Genomic DNA, 21,609 nt, shown 5'->3' with positions numbered 1-21,609 from the left:
CTTTTCAGTGTATCTTAGTTATACATGTATTACGGTAATTGCATCAGAAATATTCTAAATCATTACAGTTATAGTAATACAGCAACTTATTTTAACCTCCTAAGGCCCAAGCTGTTTTTTTTACATGCATTTTTTATTTCTCTTGGCTATTTGGGCTTATCAGAACCTGATTAGAATAAAAACTAAGCATCATCTTTTGATAAGATGTACTTTTAGAGAAAAAGTATGTCCACATATGTGGATTCTTGTTCCGAATTTCCATAAAGTGCTGTCCACGCATGTGACCGCTAAGCCCTAGGAGGTTAAGGTGGCAGTTCTTAGGTTCAGATCCCTTTGTGATCAACAGGAGGTCATGATGATCGATTCTCTTCGTTGGATTGTATAAGATGGAGCAAACCACTGTTCATATTTTCATGCACATTTTTGTTACAGCACTACTTGATCATAGATAATTAAGGGATCCCCGTAGATTTTCAATCTATCATAGACCTCAGTAATCTGTAACAAAACAGTTGAACTTGCATGCTGAACTTTAAGGTGAAATTTCAAGTGTGTATACATTAATACTATTTACATCAGAAATCATTGAAACACTGGTAAAATCTGTCCTATAATCATGTATCTAAAACCTCGGAGACTCTGAAAATGCACCAGAGAGCATCCATTTTCAGAAAATTTCCCGGGGGGAGGGGGGGTATGCCCCCGGACCCCCCCTTAGTTTCGCTTCGCGCTGTTGGCACTCAATTGTCTGTGTATCATCATGCCAGAATTTAGGGCTTTCATTTTTTTCTGGGGAAAACACATACCTATTGTTCCTTCACTGATTATAGGCTGGAGTTGCTCATCCTGCCTAAATAACTGTACACATTTTTGCTTGAAGGCTCTCTTCATGACTCAGAAACCTAGCAAGTAAAGTAAGCTAGCTAGAAGCAGCCAAGATCCTAAGTAAGGCCAAAAAAAAAAAAAAAAAAGTGTATGTGTTTCCGGTTACCTGACCGACCCTAATCTGTACCGCCCGACCCTAAACTTTTTTTTCGTTTTTTTCCCAGTCGCGACTTTTACATATAACCCAACCGCGTGAACCGGAAGTTTTTGTCACTCACTGGGAAAATCAGGGCTTTCCACAAGCGCCGGCTGCCGGCCATACAGCCGACTACACAATTAAGTCCAGCCGGCTACTTTAATGACTTATTTTTGTAGCCCACAGGCTCTAAATATTAATTTTCGATTTTAACAAAATTAAATGTTTATCTAACAGACTGACAATAATGTCAAACTGAACCGCACTCATTTAAGTTGTGATTCGCGCTGTTTGTACCGATAATAACCACAAATTCCCCGCAGACTTCGTTGATCAGGGGAGAGTAACTCATCCGCGGCCCCGACATGCGGTGTGCGCGCGCACTCGGCGGAGGCAGTAGTGTGTCGGGGCCGTCGGAGGGAACAGAAGCAGAGATAACGCTTATTTTGTCTTTCACCTAGAGACATGATTCAAACTTTAAAACAGAGACAAAATTCTCCTGTGTGGATCTGGCATTCAACTTTTTTGCTGGGTTCTATACTTTTTGATCAGTCACAGATCAAACACCATGAGCACATCTGGAGAAATTCCGGCTTTATAATGGGTGTCTATTGTGTTACACACCAGTGGAGCTCAGGAGTTTAGAGTGTAGGCAGCTTGAAAAAAAAAAAAAAAAGCTCTAACTTTCTCATTTAAACTGTTTTCGCAGCCACAATTTTCACTCTACACACAATTTTCTCAAAAGTTGTAGTCACACATTGTGTGAATCAAGACAAGTGTCTACCTGAGCGATAGGATTTACAGTTTTTGAATGAGAAGCCTGAAAGTAAGGAGAGGACAGCCGCGCTCTCCCATAGACTCCCATTATAAACCTGGCAGCGCTTTTACTGCAAAATCAGAAAAGTCACTTGTTTTTAACTCGCTCTAGTGTCCACATTTTTTACACTAGGGACAAAAAAATTGTATTAATGTGTTCATGGGAGCCTTGTAGCACTCAATGTGAAAATTTTGTGAATAGCTCCTTCCGTTTCCGTGTAAATCAGCATTGTTCGAGGAGAGGGAACTCTGAGAAAAAGCGCTCTTTGCTTGTTATATTGTGTCTTTTCCCTGCACCGTTACCAAGGCGACAAGCTGCACTCAGGGAGCAGAGAGGGGCGGGGCTGCTCTCTCTCGCTCATGGTGTATTGAGCTGTTATATTTACAGAAAAATTCATGTTAAAAGGTGTCTCATGCTGCATCAGATTCATCAGAAGGTGGTAACTCAGGTGACCTGCAAAGAAATTCATTATATTTTGTGAAATTAATCCTGTCTAAATATAGGTTATGGCAGCCATCTTGAAAAAAAAAAAAAAAATGCCTGCCTACCGACCCTAGTTTTGAAATCTACGTAACCGGAAACACATTTTTTTTTTTTGGCCTAATGCTGGTTCTCAAAATGAGTACACACATGCCCCTTTTCCACCAACAGACAGGGGTTCGTTCAGGTTCACGCTCAAAATTTTGAACCGTTCAGAGTATTTCGACCAAAAATAAATTGGTCTGGAACCTGAAAAGTTGGTTCCCAGCTGAAACCAAAATACAGCTGGTTTTTCAAGTGTGAACCATAACATCAGTTTGGAGAGGAAGTGGAACGCAACAATGGAGAACACAATGGAAAAGGATACATCTTTTCTGGATCATCGTCTGTAGCAAAAACAGAACCAGAGCCCGCAGGTAATCAATCAATGTGATCCGCCATCTTGCTACTACTGTTTACTTTCACTGTGCAACACCGTCCATTCATGACGCTGCCTTGATTACAGTGGATTCAAAACTGGTGAAAACGTGGGCTGGTTCGCTTGCAGGCACCAAAGTTCAGCATATCAGGTGAAAATTCAAAATTCAATCCAAATTGCTTGAAACTGGGCTCACTGAATTCAGAACATCATACTTTTTGCAGAATTATCCGTTCTTGAGATATTACAAATCAAAGATTGAAAAAAAAAAAAAAAAAGGCTTAATTTTTAGAAAACTGCCGTAATATTCTGTCTGAGGATCACATGGTCCAAAATGGGCCTCATTAACAAATGAGATCAAATGTGTTTTTTCTTAATAACTTTTAAATTTTTCAAGATATTTACATGGATATTGGCAGGCACATAGATGGTTGTATACTGAATACAAAGTTTGAAAAATTAGTAAAAAAAAAAAAATTATGCAAATGAATGTTTAATTAGTATTAAGTATGCTAATTAGGTAAAACTGTTAAATCAGTACACTCAATAAAAAAAAGTAATAAAAGATTTCTTATCCCCCTTTGTGCTCTGTAGGCCTTTGTATTTCTCAAAAGTCGGGCCTACTAGGTGTATATGAAAGAATATAAATGATAATATTCACAGCTTTCAAGGCAAACCTCGGAAAAAAAAACCTGAGATCCACATCCAATAAACAATTCACATTAACTGAATTGAAATTGACAGACACGTTTCTGACTTTCGTTTTTTTTTTTTTAAATCTCATTCCAACCACTAAGATCTCAATATTTTTCATCAAAACAACTCCGGTTATATTCTAAAAGAGTTATTTATTTACATGAAATCAGTTTGATTTGAAAAAAAAAAAAGTAGGTAAAGCTATGAAAACTCACTTCAAAGTCTCCCATCAATCAGAACATCAAAACTAGCAGATGAAAAAATTTGCTGAATACTTCATCAGAAACCGTGAGAGCAAGAGAACATCACTATTAAAAAAAAAAAAGTTTTGATTGATATTCATCAGTAATCCAGCCAGAAACCAATCAGTAGAGAGAGAGAGCGAGCCTGACCATTTTCCCGTGACTCAAAAAGCACCGGCAGTTTCCCGACGTCCCACGAGCAGAGAGTGAACTCTGTTGTACCGACTTCAACCTGCCGTTACTCCCAAAGTACTGAACAGATCGTAATGCAACAAATTTCTTTGGAAAGCAGAGACTATAAGCTTTTTAATGATAGTATTCACGATAGAAGATATTCAAGAGTTAAGCGATGACCGATTTGGAAACGTTAATGAGCGTCTGCATGGACAATTTTCACAGCACAGCCAGCGAGCTTCTGATATGCCTACCAAAGTTCAAGAATCCTGAACGGAACCGGTTCAAGAACGCGTTCCCTGTTGGACGAAAAGGGGTAAGAGCCTGAAACAGTCCCAGCTCTGATGCACTGAGAAGGTTATAGGATATCAATCAAGTGAGCTTATTAGAATATTAGGACCACACCAAATCAATGGTCAGATAAGCTTGTTTTTTTTTTCAACTTTGCTCGTTGTTTAATACATCGCTTGGGTGACTACATTCTGCCTCTCTAATGCTGGTCACCAAGAACCAAATTCTTCTCAATTTAAAGGCATCAATCATGGAAGGTTCCAGAAACTCTGAAGATACTATTGTTGGCATCTTTCCCTCACTGTGTTTGTTCATCTCAAATCCAACCACAGCCACTATAGCACGTCTCTACACTATTAGTACCATGCAGCGCTTGTGTTACTGTCGCAGAACTAGAGCTTTAAGAATGCTGTCCTCTGAATAAACCCTTGTCAACATTAGGCTAAAGCACATTCAACTGCCTCAGTTTTCTCTTAACTGACTAAATGAATGGAACGCTGGGAAGGAGGAGGATGTACTTTGGTGGGTTTTTTTCCCCTTTTCATGTAAATTAGATCCGAGGCTCTGAAAAGCTTAAAATGAACACTGGCAGGGACTCTTGTTCAACAGTCTTCCCTCTCAGAGATGCTTACCATGGAGCTGAAGTGTGGGAAAATGAGCGATTTGCAAAGATTTAGTGCGTTTTATGCAATACGGTTAAAACCTGAATGGTTAGAAATTGTGAAATTGCCCATTGTAGTAAGAACAATGCAGAAAAATGTCTTTTGTCCATTTTAAAATCATAGTAATTAGAAACAAGACAGCTGTAAGAAATATAGATTATTGGTTGCGGTCCGTACCATCTTAAAGCACATTATAGTTAGATTCCACAAAATATTATTTGGGAAATATAGCACAAAACCCAGAGTTCTGAGCAGATCAGGGTTTTTTCTAGAAAAATTTAGTATGAGGGCGCTCACCATGGCGAGGGAGCGAAGCGGGGGGGGGATGGTGCCGGTTGTCCCCCCGCCGTGCAAAGCCTTTGAAAAATGCTCCAATGGGACATTCTGAGGCTGTCTGAGAGGGAAATTGTAACAAATTGTCTGTCAACATTGAAAAAGAAAGAAGTAATCTTCTTCTGCCCCGGACAGTCTTTGGCTTTCTTCCGCTTCGTGCCGCGGGATGACATCTTTAAATGCCCAAGTGTCAACAAAAACAACTCGCGAACTACTTCTGTCAAAAGCTCCCGCGCCGGTGGGTGAAAGGTCATTCAGTCTCGAGAAATCTCGCTCTACAAGTCAGCTGACCTTGTATGGAACCCATGTCAAATCTCGCGAGAGCAGCCGCGACAAGTAAACATGGCACCTCAGTCTGGAAAACGCCAATTCGGATTGTTTTTGCACCGTCTGGCGGTGTATCTACTATGATTGGAATATTTTTGGAGCAATTATTACGTATTTGATGATCAGACACATTGTCATGTAGTGTTGCTGGGATGTTTTCACGGAGTCAGTAAGGGGGCGCAAGCCGAGAGTAAGAGGGCACAGCGCCCCTGTTCCCCCGTTTAGACGAAAGCCTGCAGATGATAAGGTTAGCCTGAAACATGTAGAAACCCTGGGCAATGATTTCTGACGCTGTGGTAAATGCAGAAATGTTGAACATGATATTAAGTAACTCAACTATTCTGTTTATTACCACCAACAACTTTGGAGGAGGTTATGTTTTTGCCTCAGTTTGTTTGCCTGTTCCCAACGTCACTCAAAAAGTAGTGGATTTGGATGAAATTTGGTGGAAAGTAGGGGTGTGCAAAAATATCGATACGGCGATATATTGCGATACTTTGTCTTCCGATTCAATATCGATATTTTTTCAAATAATAAATCATGTTTCAGACGGGTTGTAAATCCAGTACGACTTCCGCACCTCCGCTCCGCGAGGTGTCGCTGTGCCACTCCCTCACTGCAAGGCACCCTTCATCTTCTCTTTTTTCCCCCGGCGGTTGCAGTGAGGAAAAAAAAACAAGCAAGCATGGCTGTTAACGTAAACCTAGAGACGCCGCCGAACTTTAAGACACATGTTTGGAGGCACTTTGGATTCCAAAGGAAAGGAGGAAAAAACAGTGAGCCGGACAAAGAGTATGCACTCTGCAAAACCTGTTTCGCTCCAATTAGATATTCAGGTAACACAACAAACTTGCGAACTTACTTAGCACGACACCACCCCGACATATTAGCTCAGCCGGAGCCACCGAAACCCGACCCGAAGCAAACTACACTGGACAGCGCCAAAGTCCTCCCGTCTACTTCAGTGATGTGTGACTTACTGTAACTGTGAACTTAATTTTGTCATTTAAGGCCAAAGGCAAGAAGCTGCACTTTATTTTGCATTTTCAGTTTTAGTGTGTGAGACACTGCATTTTCATCTCATCTCATTCATCTCATTATCTCTAGCCGCTTTATCCGTCTACAGGGTCGCAGGCAAGCTGGAGCCTATCCCAGCTGACTACGGGCGAAAGGCGGGGTACACCCTGGACAAGTTGCCAGGTCATCACAGGGCTGACACATAGACACACAACCATTCACACTCACATTCACACCTACGCTCAATTTAGAGTCACCAGTTAACCTAACCTGCATGTCTTTGGACTGTGGGGGAAACCGGAGCACCCGGAGGAAACCCACGCGGACACGGGGAGAACATGCAAACTCCACACAGAAAGGCCCTCGCCGGCTTCGGGGCTCGAACTCAGGACCTTCTTGCTGTGAGGCGACAGCGCTAACCACTACACCACCGTGCCACCCACACTGCATTTTATTTTGAGTATTTACTCTAAGTTCAGAAGAAACATGATTCACTGAGGTTTCAGTTCAGTTTCAGCGTGTGGACACTGACCCACACTGCACTTTGTTTCATAATTGTGCTCAGGGAGACTAAGATGCCCGCTGCACTTTTCGATGTGTTTCAGACAGTGTGTTGTTCCTGCAAAATAAGCACAAGTTAAATGTTCTCAGGTATATGTTCTCAAGTTTACAAAGAACAAATTGATATTAGTGTTGGCACTGAAATGTATGTGCAGTCTGCAGTGCAAGCTTTAAGTTTTCATAAAACGATTTGATTCTGCTTGTTAAGCAGCACTGATGTGTCCATGCTTACAGAAAAGTTGATAATACTAGCACAGAAATGGGAATTTTCTGTATGTTGTACTGAAGCAACTCTTGGTTTTGCCAGCAGTGGAATAGAGACAAATGTGTGTCTGGCAAGAGTGTGTAGTTATGTATGTGAAATGTAAATTTTACAGTGGTCAATAAATTCTGATTTTCTTCAGTGACACAGATATCGTGATGTGGTTGAAATTTCTTGCAATATATCGATTATCGCAGAATCGCTGTACCGTGATATTATCGTTATCGTGGGCAAAATATCGCCATAGTATCGTATCGTGAGGTAACTGGTGATACCCAGCCCTAGTGGAAAGGTGGACCATGGGCCAAGGAACAATTGGCAAGATTTTGATGCAAGTCTGGATATGTATGCAGATCCAGGATCAAAATATGCAGGTGGATCAAAATTGTGTTTGTTTGCCTGTTCCCAATGTCACTCAAAAAGTAGTGAACCGATTTGGATGAAATTTGGAGGAAAGGTGGACTATGGGCTAAGGAACAATTGATTGGAGTTTGATGCAAATCCGGATATGTATGCGGATCCAGGATTTTTTGGTTTGTTCCCAACGTAACTCAAAGTCATGAACAGATTTGAATGAAATTTGGTGGAAAGGTGAACCGTGGGCCAAGGAACAATTGGTAAGATTTTGATGCAAATTTGGTTATGTACACAGATCCAAGATTTTATTTTCCTTTGTTCTCAACATCACTCAAAAAGTAGTGAACCGATTTTGAAGAAACTTGGTGGAAAGGTGGGCCATGAGCCAAGGAACAATTGGTTACATTTTGATGCAAATCTGGTTGTGTATGTAGAGCCAGGATTTTTTTTCCCGCCTGTTCCCAAGGTAACTCAAAGTAGTGAACTGATTTTGATAAAATTTGGTGCACAGCTTTAGTATTATCCTAGGCTCAAGTGATTTGATTTTGATAACATGTGGCTTGGCGGAGGTATGCACTCTACCAGGTACCCTTCTAGTACATTTTTATATTTAAGAATGTTTTTATTCGTGTACAATTTTTGGTTCACCATTATCCAACTTATAACATATACTCACTATAATATTTTAGCCATTGTCTTTTTTTTTTTATGTAAATGTTGTCATCACATCATTGGCACTTTATGTAGTAGTACATGCATTCTTGTATGTCCCAAAAAAAAAGATAAAAACAGGGTATACTGTTCCACTGTACCTCCTGCATACAAGAACAGAAACTCATGAATTTCTCAATCAGGTTCCAATTCATTCTCATTAACCAAAGCTCGGGTTAAAACGTCCACCTCTGGGCAGTGGCATCGTTTTGTATCTGGTGGATTTTCTTTCAGAAATCCTAGAACAGAACGCAGGAACCTCTGGAATATATAATAGGTTGACGTGTGCATTTAAAAACGTGACTCGGGATAGACCATGAAAGACGATCTGTAATTTCCTCTGATGCTAATCCATTAAGAGCTTTCGGAGCTTGCCTGGTGCAGACAGAAAGCTGATATCTTGTGAAGCAGTTATGGATCAACTGACGTGCTTGTATCTAGAGCCAGATAGAGGGAGTTGTGTTGATTTTAGGTAGACACAATGAATACATGGCTATGTGTTAAAAACAAAGGGTGTGAGGTGGGAACCAGAGTACGTTTTCTGTTAGACCTTTTAAAACTTGTTTAAAAGGAGTCTCCCGTGTCAAAATGAGGGGAAAGAAATAAACACACACTCGGGATATGTCGGCTTTACATCAAGCCACATTATTATTATGGATTATTTTCCTGTATACACATCCAAATGCCCAAATATTGCTCACTAAATAAAAAGACTGTATAAATGGCAGGAGAAAAAAAAAAAAAAAAACGAAACCACGACATGTTTAAATAATATTGGCTGGCTTCAAGTGGTCTATCAGATATATTCCATTCAGCTAGCGTGATAATGAACGAGTTGAAGACGAGTAGCTGAATGGAACGTATCTGATAGACCATGAAAAAAAAGCCAGCCAATATTATTATTATTATTATTATTATACACACACTTCCTATCAGCATTCTCAAAGGCCAACACTAGCTTACCCGTGACTCAGTCAGTGCGTTTACATGCACATAGAGAAAATCGAATTTCTGCCGTAGCTCATCTGAAATCGAAGCTCTAAATGGCATGTAAACACCTTAGCTAGGCTGAAATTGAATCGAACTTGATTTCTCGCAATCGAGCTACACGACCTAGATTACGCGATTTTTGCCGAGCTACTTAGTGCATGTAAACCCTATTGAGCCACGCAGTCCAGCTACTTATGCCGCTTTTCCACTACAAACGCGGCTGAGTCGAGCTGAGCCGTGCCGTGCTGAGTCGAGCTGAGTGGGGCTGTTGGAGTTACATTTCGACTACAACCGCGCTGAACCGTGCTGGCTGGAAGTGGGTGGACAAAGTGGGTGGAGTTAGCGAAAGTGGGTGGACGTCACGTGATGTCGTTAAGCAGCGCAAACAGTGACATCAGTGAGCTTTTAAGCGGTAGTCTCACGACCCAAATAGTAAACAATAAACATGGAGTCGTTAGTGTTGCTGGTCTTGGTTCTGTGGCTTGTTGTCACCGACAACGCCAACAGATACTGGCAAGAGCGTATAGATGAGGCGAGGCGCATAAGGCTTCAGAAATTCTCGTAATTCTCCTTCTTCCGGGTTTGCGGTGTTTACAGATCCCAGCGTGCTCGCGGGGCGTGTGAGGACACTCCTCCTCACCAATCAGTGCACAGGGGAGTGTCTGCTCACGCCCCCAGCCTCACTTGGCACGGTTTGGCTCGCTTCAGCCCCACTCCAAAACCGTGCGAGTTTTAGGGGCTAAGCAGGGCTGAAGCGAGCCGAGTCATGCTGTTTTTTTGGTAGTCGAAACGCGAGCCGTGTCGGGCTGAAGTGAGCTGAAGCGAGCTGAAAAAGGGTAGTGGAAAAGGGCCATTACTTCAGCACTGCCCCTTCCGGAAGTGACGAGTGACAAGACCACAAGCGGGAAACACAACAGCCTCGGTCGGAAAAAAAAAAAAAAAAAAAAAAAAAACAGCCTTGGTCGGCATGATACTTCACCTTAGCCGCCCACTTTATTAGGAACACTTCTGTTCGTACATACAAACTACAAACACTCTTCTTAGAGTTGAGAGTTTATTTTTAAAAGGGACAGTGCACAAATTAAACATTATCCTTGTGGTAAGGACAGACGTCTGTACCAGGTTATAGCAGTACATGCTAATTTCCGCCTGTAGTCACTTTGTTTATACTCTTGAATAGCTCTTCTTCATGACGACAACCGGAAGTGTACCAACACGATGGGGCGTGTAGCGCCACCTGTGGCTCGGGTGCACAATGCACCTCATAACAATAGCTCGATTTAAACACTGTGCATGTAGGATTGGATTTCTCTGGCACCCCTGCTGGGACCCTTTGCTCGATTACTGACAGTAGCTCGATTTGGATGTGCATGTAAACGTAGTGACTGCTGTTAGCGCAACAGTCCAGTTACCTTCAAGTCAGCATAACGTTAGTGAAGGCCAATGCTAGCGCAATCAAGCTGAATATTTTTTTTCCTCTCCTCCCATGTAATTTTCTTAGGTTACTTTAAAATCAACATTGACAACTACACACAACGGAGCGACCCGGCAGCCAAAATCCCTCTCAAAATCTTCCGCTTTTAACAAAGCAAACCTCCCAACCATGTTTGTTCACAAACTGTCACAGTCACTCACTAGCACGGAAGTTTTACATCTCTGACTTGTCTCTTTTCCAGTTTTTCAATGTCCGTTGGTATGTTTTTCTCCTGTAAATGTGTGCGAAGAATATATAATGAAGTTTTGGGAGCTTTTTGGATGTTCAATACGTCTTTAGTTTCAGTTTAGTGCTGAAACCTAGCGCTGGATTAGCCTCGTCTTCTCCGTTTCCCAGCCGACAAAGAAATGATTCTGCAGATGCGCAGCAAAAAAAGTTGACATTGGATCTTCGCATGAGCTCTGATGTCGTATTGTCGACAACGTACAATATTATAACAATATTGCACGCTCATTCTCCATTGAGTAGAGTGGCGTAATACACGGAGGATAAGCGATATGATAATATTGCATGTTGTCAATAAACCCGCTATAAGGGAACAGAATACATGTTTTTATTCCAAGGAAAAAGTGTCCTGTATGTATAATAATGCGATTTATTTTTTTCGCGGTCCGGTTTCCATCAAATGCGCTCTGATTGGCAGTCTGGAATCCTACGATACAGACCCCGGTTACGGACCTTTGGCGACTCGTTCGTTCACAACAACAAACATAGTAGCAATTTGTCGTCAACGTTTATTTTTGCATTTCTCAGTATAATAGTATTAATAGTGATACGACAATGTTCACAGCAAAACCAAGTTTTATTTTTGGAAAATTCCGAGCGGATGTAGCTTGTCAAACAGGTTTTTGACGAGCTTGTAGCAGGTTTGTTCTAAATAATGGGTTCCCCTTTTGGGCATGCTCATCTTCTGTTAGAATTTGGTAAAGAAAAAAATTTATATATTATTTACCAGCTTAAAGTGCATATTCTGGACCAAATTCATTTTTTTAATATGAAAGTATGTCCCTTTACACACTCATCCAGAAGGGTAATTCTGCACAAGGCCATCTGTCTACAGCAGAAAAAAATCCCAAGGGAGTCTGAAGCCGATTCGTGACGTCACCTGCGGAAGCGCCAGCAGGCTGCGAGAGCTTGCACGGTTTCAGTGCACAGCATGTGTAGACCGAGTTTAGCAACAAGCAATTTTTGCATTGAAATAGGGAAGTCACCAGAGCGCAATGGGGGAAACGATGAGTACTAATCCCATCAAGATTGGTGTTGCTACACCCTCCTACGATACATCTGTTAGTTAACCATTTTAATAATTACGTGATACGTTGAAGAAATTTGCAGAAAACCACCAGGTCGTTTTCTCATAAACAAACCAGCGCTGACGTAGGATTCAGAAGGAGGCGTCCCGAAAATCAGCGTTTCCCGGGAAATCCAAACGCCAAGTTTTTTTCAGAGGCGGACCAATTCGCCTCAAATGGCTTGATTTCAGCTGAATTTCTCTGGTATCGTAGCCTGGCAAGCCAGACTAAATGTGAATATTTATGGCCCTTTTCCACTACCCTTTTTCAGCTCACTTCAGCTCGCTTCAGCCCGACACGGCTCGCGTTTCGACTACCAAAAACCAGCACGACTCAGCTCGTTTCAGCCCTGCTTAGCCCCTAAAACTCGCACCGTTTTGGAGTGGGGCTGAAGCGAGCCAAGCCGTGCCGAGTGAGGTTGGGGGCGTGAGCAGACACTCCCCTGTGCACTGATTGGTGAGGAGGAGTGTCCTCACATGCCCACACACGCCCCGCGAGCACGCTGGGATCTGTAAACACCGCAAACCCGGAAGGAGAATAATTACGAATTACGAGAATTTCTGAAGCCTTATGCGCCTCGCCTCATCTATACGCTCTTGCCAGTCAGTATCTGTTGGCGTTGTCGGTGACAACAAGCCACAGCACCAAGACCAGCAACACTAACGACTCCATGTCCTCCATGTTTATTGTTTACTATTCGGGTCGTGAGACTACCGCTGAAAAGATCACTGAATCAGTGACATACAGAGCATCGTGGACGAGTTCGCGGAGCGCAAGGCTCGTCGTATGCCCTTCAAATAATGCGCGCAGTAGGCTATTGATGTTTTATTATGAGCCATGTACAGTATGTCGCCTAATGTTTTTTTGTTTCTGAGTTACATGTTTGTTTGAAGGACTTAATGTACAAAATAACATAGTTGCACCCCGTAGTGTTGAAATTGGTAAACACAGTGCATTCAGTGAGGTTTGCACCGCCCTCCTTTTATTTCTGACTCTTCCTGTCACCGTTGCAACCTCTGAGCGCTCATTCGTATGCCCTTCAAATAATGTGCGCAGTATAGGCTATTGATGTTTTATTATGAGCCATGTACAGTATCCTAATGTTTTTTGTTTCTGAGTTACATGTTCGTTTGAAGGACTTGATGTACTAAATAACATAGTTGCACCCGGTAGTGTTGAAATTGGTAAACACCGCAGTTGCGGACATTTTGTAGCCTAAAATGATGTTATGATAAGCTTTAATAAAGGGCCTGGTCATTTGCCCCGCCCCCGGCCCGGCTCTGACTTGTTCCGCCACTGTCACTGATGTCACTGTTTGCGCTGCTTAACGACATCACGTGACGTCCACCCACTTTCGTTAACTCCACCCAATGTGTCCACCCACTTCCAGCCAGCACGGTTCAGCGCGGTTGTAGTCGAAATGCAACTCCAACAGCCCCGCTCAGCTCGACTCAGCACGGCACGGCTCAGCCGCGTTTGTAGTGGAAAAGCGGCATTAGTCTGGCCTCGATCCGTAGACATTTCTGAAGGGTGGGGGTGGAACAAACTGCTGTCTTTCAAACTGTCTCTGTGCGTATAGGCCAACGCTCTGACCAATCAGCGCAACAGTGACTGTGACGTAGTCAGAGCGACAGAAAGCAGTGGGGGAGGCCTTGAAATAAATAATTTTTCAAAATGCGTATTAATTAATAAACAGGTTCTAGATATTAAGAAGTTTGGCGATAATGACCAAGTTTGGAGTCTGTACCACATACTTAACATACACTTATTTTTTTTCAAGTGTTTGCTTAAACTGTTTTTGAGAGTTTTTATTTAGTGGTGTTTAGTGAAATAATTTCCCTTAAATTTAAAATAACGGGAAAATAAGAAACAATCAAAAAGTAAATGTTTCAAAGCTGTTTATTAAATTCTTCGTACTGCACAAACTAGCCCCATCCTTTTGGCTACGAGCGGAGCCAGCTGGTAGATCAGACTTTTGCCATAGCCGGTCGGCAAAACAGCGAAAACGTCCTTCTTGAAAAGGAATGAGCGGAGAGCCTCTTCCTGCTCATGTTTCAATGAAAACTCCAAGTCTAATTCTTCTAAAACTGATTCCAAAGCGGAGTCAAACGCGCGCTGTTCACTAGCCATAGCCATCGTTCCTGTTGCGCTTTCTCCAGCGTCGCGCAGCTTTGTCGTCACTCCTGCAAAGGCCCGCCCAAAGAATCCAAACAAAAACCCTGCATTGTGATTGGCGGGCACGATTTGATGCCCGGGGTGTTTTTGTTGATATGGTGCGAGGCTAGACCCACTCGCAGGCAAAAAATATTTTTGGCCGCTAGGCAGGTGGGTCTAGTTTACTAGGCTACTGGTATTGCGCAAGGTAAAAAAAAAAAAAAAAATTGCACAAAATGCAAAATGTGACAGATATTTGACCAAAGTTTAATATAAAATAGGAGAATTACATTGATCTTGCTCCTGAATTTATGCACTTTAAGGTTGGTCTGTATTGTGAAATACCGTGACCGAGGTCTTGAAAATATTGATACAGACCGACCTTAAAGTGCCATTCCACCATTGGATGTATTCTTTGGCATAAAATACAATATATTTTATGACAACATGACTAGACAGAGAAATCTTTTAGCTTCAAAATGATATATCAAACATAATTTTTTGACAACGACAAGTATATTAATTTTGCAACCAAAGTCACCTACCCTTTTAATTTCCGCGCGGTAGTGAAACATGACGTCATCGGCAGGTTCCCCTTCTTGTGTACCATGTGTCGGTCTATTTTTAGACCGGGAAACCCCCAAAGTGAGAGAGTCATTTCTCCTCGTATATGGGGGCCAAAAAAATTGCGAAAAATTTTGAGTTAATCTTTCAGTTAGCTAGATTTATTGGTATTATTTTTATCGCGTTCTATCCGCCATTGCTGATAATATGTGCCACGTCACACGGTACACAAGAAGGGGAACCTGCCGATGACATCACACGCGGAAATTAAAAGGGTAGGTGACTTTGGTCGCAAAATTAATATACTTGTCGTTGTCAAAAAATTATGTTTGATATATCTAAAAGATTTCTCTGTCTAGTCATGTTGTCATAAAATATATTGTATTTTATGCCAAAGAATACATCCAATGGTGGAATGGCACTTTAAGCTAGTAAATACTATTTTTTTTTTTAAATGTGTATCATTTATATATCAATCAGACAAAGATAGATGTATTATATTATGGTGAAAATCAGGTTGTCATTCCTGGATACAGAGAACTGTTTTTTGTTTTCTGAATAATGTATTATTAAATGATGAAAACTGAATAGTTGTTCATGCAAGTTGAAACCTGAAATAAACACTAACAGCCCTTTCCAGAGATGTATACTGGTGAAAATCCCCTGGACACTTTGCCAACCCCAGACCCAGGCTGTCGGTGTGGAGCTGCCTCTCTGGGATGGAGCTGATGGTGTTTAGATGGCTGGGCTTTCCACTCCAGGGCCAGGCTTGAGCTGTATCCCAAATCCATCCGTGTTGCAGCTCTAGTGCACTAGACCACTCTGTCAAAGCCATTATCCTGTATCCGATTAAGCGCACTGAGATAGGAAGCCAGGATTGATTGGTTATTCATCCCTCTGGAACAAATAACTTTCGGGAAGGAGGATTTACACTTCCCTGAAGCGCCAAAGGTTAAAAAAAAAAAAACCCTGTTCTCTCTCAGATAGCTCCCAGAGCTAATATTACAGACACACTGAAAGTGAAAGGCATTACTGAGCTGCAACATTAGTTTGTTGTTTGCTAGCTTAGCCTTCGCGCTATCAAAGGTTAACATTAAATCTTCTTACCTGCACAAACATCCGTCCACTTCAGCAAGTTGCGCGACTCTACCGGCCCGGAAACAAACTATCCAAGAAAAACATGATGCCCGGCCACAAACTACACAAACCCCGCTGACTTTTAGCAACAACTCACTTCTTGTGTTTCGGACAAAACTTTTTTTTTCCCTTTTGTGTCTGAATTCTCCTCCTTTAACAGCGTTTAGTCCGACTGTTACGCCATATTGTGAAGCAGAAGGCTACTCGAGCGCATGCGCACTGGACCGCCGCGCCGAACTCAAGCCTGCCATCTGGCGGTGAGCAAACGGAACATTCCAACTCTTCCCATTTCATTCCAGTCTCATCTCATCACATTTCACTTCCTACCCACCCATCTATTACACTGGGGAACAATTTGAAAAAAAATTTCCTGTTGAGTTAGATTTTTATGCTGATTAAAACTAAAATTGGCATGCTGATTCCAAAATTGCAGTCAGTTTTTTTTCTAGCACGTCAAGTTTTTTTCTCCACAGCTTACCCTACATTCCCATCTCATCTCATTATCTCTAGCCGCTTTATCCTTCTACAGGGTCGCAGGCAAGCTGGATCCTATCCCAGCTGACTACGGGCGAAACGCAGGGTACACCCTGGACAAGTCGCCAGGTCATCACAGGGCTGACACATAGACAACCATTCACGGTCAATTTAGAGTCACCAGTTAACCTAACCTGCATGTCTTTGGACTGTGTGGGAAACTGGAGCACCCAGAGGAAACCCATGCGGACAACATGCAAACTCCACACAGAAAGGCCCTTGCCGGCCACGGGGCTCAAACCCGGACCTTCTTGCTGTGAGGCGACAGCGCTAACCACTACACCACCGTGCTGCCCTCCAGAAAGAGCTCATCTCATCTCATTATCTCTAGCCGCTTTATCCTGTTCTACAGGGTCGCAGGCAAACTGGAGCCTATCCCAGCTGACTACGGGCGAAAGGCGGGGTACACCCTGGACAAGTCGCCGGGTCATCACAGGGCTGACACATAGACACAGACAACCATTCACACTCACATTCACACCTACGGTCAATTTAGAGTCACCAGTTAACCTAACCTGCATGTCTTTGGACTGTGTGGGAAACTGGACCACCCAGAGGAAACCCATGCAGACAACATGCAAACTCCACACAGAAAGGCCCTTGCCGGCCACGGGGCTCGAACCCGGACCTTCTTGCTGTGAGGCGACAGCGCTAACCACTACACCACCGTGCCGCCCTGTTAAGTACAGTATTTTTCATATTTTTTAAGAAAACAGGGATCCTATAGTTCAAACACTTGACATGATAGAGAAAAACTGAGATCAGTTTTGGATTCCGCACCCAAAAATTACTTAAAAACAGCTGTCAGACCTAACTCAACAAAAATTGTGTTCCCCAGTGATCTGTAGGCAAGCTGGAGCCTATCCCAGCTGACTATGGGTGAGAGGCGGGGTACACCCTGGACAAGTCGCAGGGCTGACAGGTAGACCAGCCTTTCTCAACCGGGGTGCCGGGGTGCCGTCTGGCTTCATTAGGGGTGCCGTCAAAAAATTATATATTCTAACATTGAAATAAATAAAATGAATTAAAATTCCCAAAAATGATAGTTACACTAATGCAGATCATCGCCGCCTCATGCATCATCAAAATTTGTCTCACGGCCCCCTTTCCCATGTCACAACATCACTACCAGGGTCAGCGTATGGTCAGCATGACTGCGTATATTTTATATGGGGGTGCCTTGAGAATTTGCATACTTCTGAAGGGTGCCGTGACTGAAAAAAGGTTGAGAAACGCTGACATAGACAACCATTCACACCTGCATGCCTTTGGGGGAAACCGGAGCAAACCCACGCCGACAGCATGCAAACTCCACACAGAAAGGCCCTCACTGGCCACTGGGCTCGAACCTAGGACTTTCTTGCTATGAGGCAACAGTGCTACCCACTACACCACCGTTTATTCCTTCGTATTCCCTCCCAGTCTCATTTAATCTTCTCATCTCATCATCTCTAGCCACTTTATCCTGTTCTACAGGGTTGCAGGCAAGCTGGAGCCTACCCAAGCTGACTATGGGTGAAAAGCAGGGTACACCCTGGACAAGTCGCAGGGCTGACACGTAGACAACCATTCACACCTATGGTCAATTTAGAGCCACCAATTAGCCTAACCTGCGATGCCTTTGGGGGAAACCGAAGCAAACCCACACCGACAGCATGCAAATTCCACACAGAAAGGCCATCGCCGGTCACTGGGCTCAAACCTAGTACCTTCTTGCTGTGAGGTGACAGTGCTAACCACTACACCACTGTTTATTCCTTCGTATTCCCTTCTAGTCTCATTTAATCTTGTTCTATTTTATTCCCATCTCATTCATTACATTAATAGCATTTAGGTCTTGGGAGTTAGGTACCTTGTACAAGGACACTTCAGCCCAGGGAGTCGAACTGGCAACCTTTTGAGCCCAAAGCTACGTCTCTAACCATTAGGCTGTCTCACTCCAGTGTTTATTCCAATTTATTCCCTTCTCTTTCAGGATTCAGGGAATTAAGCTAATAGACTTGAGACTGAGATGGTATAGGTACAGAACGGCACAGTGGTGTAGTGGTTAGCACTGTCGCCTCACAGCAGGAAGGTCCTGGGTTTGAGCCCAGCAGCCGATGAGGGCCTTTCTGTGTGGAGTTTGCATGTTCTCCCCGTGTCCACGTGGGTTTCCTCCGGGTGCTCCGTTTTCCCCCACAGTCCAAAGGCATGCAGGTTAGGTTAACTGGTGGCTCTAAATTGACCGTAGGTGTGAATGTGAGTGTGAATGGTTGTCTGTGTCAGCCCTGCGATGACCTGGCGACTTGTCCAGGGTGTACCCCGCCTCTTGTCCATAGTCAGCTGGGATAGGCTCCAGCTTGCCTGCAACCCTGTAGGACAGGATAAGTGGCTACAGATAATGGATGGATGGTATGGGCACATCCTGAGAAGAGATACAGAGCATGTTGGAAGGAGAATGTTGAGGATGGAGCTGCCAGGCACACGAAAATGAGGAAGGCCAAAGAGGAGATACATGGATGTGGTGAGAGAGGACATGAAAGTGGCAGGTGTGGTAGAGAAGGATGTGGAAGACAGGGAGCAATGGAGACAAAAGATCCGCTGTGGCGACCCTTAATAGGGAGCAGCCAAAAGAAGAAGAAGATTCCCTTCTCTTTCAGTCTCCATCCATCCATCCATCCATCCATTATCTGTAGCCGCTTATCCTGTTCTACAGGGTCGCAGGCAAGCGGGAGCCTATCCCAGCTGACTATGGGTGAGAGGTGGGGTACACCCTGGACAAGTCACCAGGTCATCACAGGGCTGACACATAGACACAGACAACCATTCACACTCACATTCACACCTACGGTCAAGGCAATTTAGAGCCACCAATTAGCCTAACCCGCATGTCTTTGGACTGTCGGGGAAACCAGAGCACCAGGCGGAAATCCACACAGACATGGGGAGAGCATGCCAACTCCACACAGAAAGGCCCTCGTTGGCCGCTTGACAGCAAGGCCTTCTTGCCGTGAGGCGACAGTGCTAACCACTACACCACCGTGCCGCCCCAATGTTTATTCCAACTTATTCCATTTTATTCCAGTGTTTATTCCATCTTATTCCCTTCTATTTCAGTCTCATTCCATCTTATTCCAACTTATTTCATTTTATTCCGGTCCATTCCATCTTATTCCCTTCTCTTTCAGTCCCATTCTGTCTTATTCTATCTAATTCTTGAGTTTATTCCATTTTATTCCCATCTCATCTCATCTCATCTCATCTCATCTCATCTCATCTCATCTCATCTCATCTCATTATCTCTAGCCGCTTTATCCTGTTCTTCAGGGTCGCAGGCAAGCTGGAGCCTATTCCAGCTGACTACAGGCGAAAGGTGGGGTACACCCTGGACAAGTCGCCAGGTCATCACAGGGCTGACACATAGACACAGACAACCATTCACACTCACATTCACACCTATTCCCATCTCATTCTATCTTATTCCATCAACACCTTCTGGAAAACTGTCTGATTTTCATATGAATCCAGATTGAATTTGCATGGATCTGAAGGTAGTGTGTTTATGTGGTTAAAGCCAGGAGAATTTCTGGAGCTGTCTTTTTTTTGTTTATTTGTTTATTTTTACAGGGGTGTTGGTGAACTTGGGTTTGTTGATGGTGTCAACTGATGGAGAAATAGTTTGCTTGAAAATTGTGTTTGTGCTTATATATTTCTTTAAAATATACACCAATTTATTTGACATGCAGTGAAATTTATACATTTCTAAGTGTGGCTCAAGTGTCCAAATATATATAAATAAGTGTACAAGACCTAGATGCTATTAATGTAATGAATGAGATGGGAATACAATGGAACAAGATTAAATGAGACTAATAATAGCTAGGCGGCACAGTGGTGTAGTGGTTAGCGCTGTCGCCTCACAGCAAGAAGGTCCTGGGTTCGAGCCCTGTGGCCGGCGAAGGCCTTTCTGTGCGGAGTTTGCATGTTCTCCCCATGTCCGCGTGGGTTTCCTCTGGGTGCTCTGGTTTCCCCCACAGTCCAAAGACATGCAGGTTAGGTTAACTGGTGACTCTAAATTGACCGTGAGTGTGAATGATTGTCTGTGTCTATGTGTCAGCCCTGTGATGACCTGGCGACTTGTCCAGGGTGTACCCCGCCTTTCGCCCGTAGTCAGCTGGGATAGGCTCCAGCTTGCCTGCGACCCTGTAGAACAGGATAAAGTGGCTAGAGATAATGAGATGAATGAATAATAATAGCTAGTAAGTAACTGCCCCCATGTCCCTCATGCCATCAGACTGTACAATTCCTCTCTGGGGGGTAACAGGAGGACAGAGGACGGGAAGGGTAGGAGCAGTAGCCTACCCTGACAATAAGCAGTACTGGACAAAGAAAGAAAGCACAACTTTATTCATCACACACTTGTGAAATTTCCTCTGACGCAGTGAACACACACACACACACACAGAGCAGTGGGCAGCAAGATGCCTCATTCAAGGCTGTCCCATATTAACCACGTAGTAACCACGCGGACAACACGCAAACTCCACACAGAAAGGACCTCGCCGGCCCTTCTTACTGTGAGGCGACAGCACTACACCACCGCACCGTGCACTGTAAACCCGAATAAGTTGAGTTTACTTAAAAAAATTGAGGAAAGTGGTTGCCTTAAAAAAAATAAGTAATTATTAATGATTGAATTGAGTACCTTAAACATACAATCTTCTGGTAAGTTTAAGGTACTCAATTCAATCATTAATAATTACTTATTTTTTTTTAAGGCAACCACTTTCCTCAATTTTTTTAAGTAAACTCAACTTCTTCGGGTTTACAGTGTGCCTGCCTGATTGCTTTCTTTCTTCCATTTCAATTATCTTTTTGGCCGACAGGTGGCAGCAAAGGCGTGTTTTTCACCGCCGCTCTGTCCGACGAGAAAAGCGAAATGAATGTGGGCGGAGTCCCAGAACAATTGTATTAGAGGAAAAGTCTGAATCTCAAACAGCTCTGAACTGTCTATACAAGTGCACTATGTAGGGCGTAGAAGCCATTATTTTCATCCCCTATGTCGCACGCGCGTGTAGTGACCCATGAGCGGTTT

The 21,609-nt window shown here is 43.3% G+C and overlaps 1 protein-coding gene across 3 annotated transcripts in view; it reads right to left on the bottom strand.

Moving 5' to 3' along the window:
* Positions 1–16,200, bottom strand: part of apc (APC regulator of WNT signaling pathway) — a 76,445-nt gene extending 60,245 nt beyond the window's left edge. For all 3 annotated transcript variants that reach the window (XM_060909094.1, XM_060909095.1, XM_060909096.1), the window contains exon 1: positions 15,972–16,200. Coding sequence is in view for 1 of the 3 variants with exons in the window: in XM_060909096.1 (XP_060765079.1) it covers positions 15,972–15,983 (12 nt within the window). In the remaining 2 variants the exon portion in view is untranslated. The remainder of the gene's footprint in view (positions 1–15,971) is intronic.
* Positions 16,201–21,609: the final 5,409 nt, after the last annotated feature.

Source organism: Neoarius graeffei, chromosome 25 (genome assembly GCF_027579695.1).
Source record: "Neoarius graeffei isolate fNeoGra1 chromosome 25, fNeoGra1.pri, whole genome shotgun sequence".
Classification (NCBI taxonomy): Eukaryota; Metazoa; Chordata; class Actinopteri; order Siluriformes; family Ariidae; genus Neoarius; species Neoarius graeffei.
This window is presented reverse-complemented; position numbering and strand designations above follow the sequence as displayed.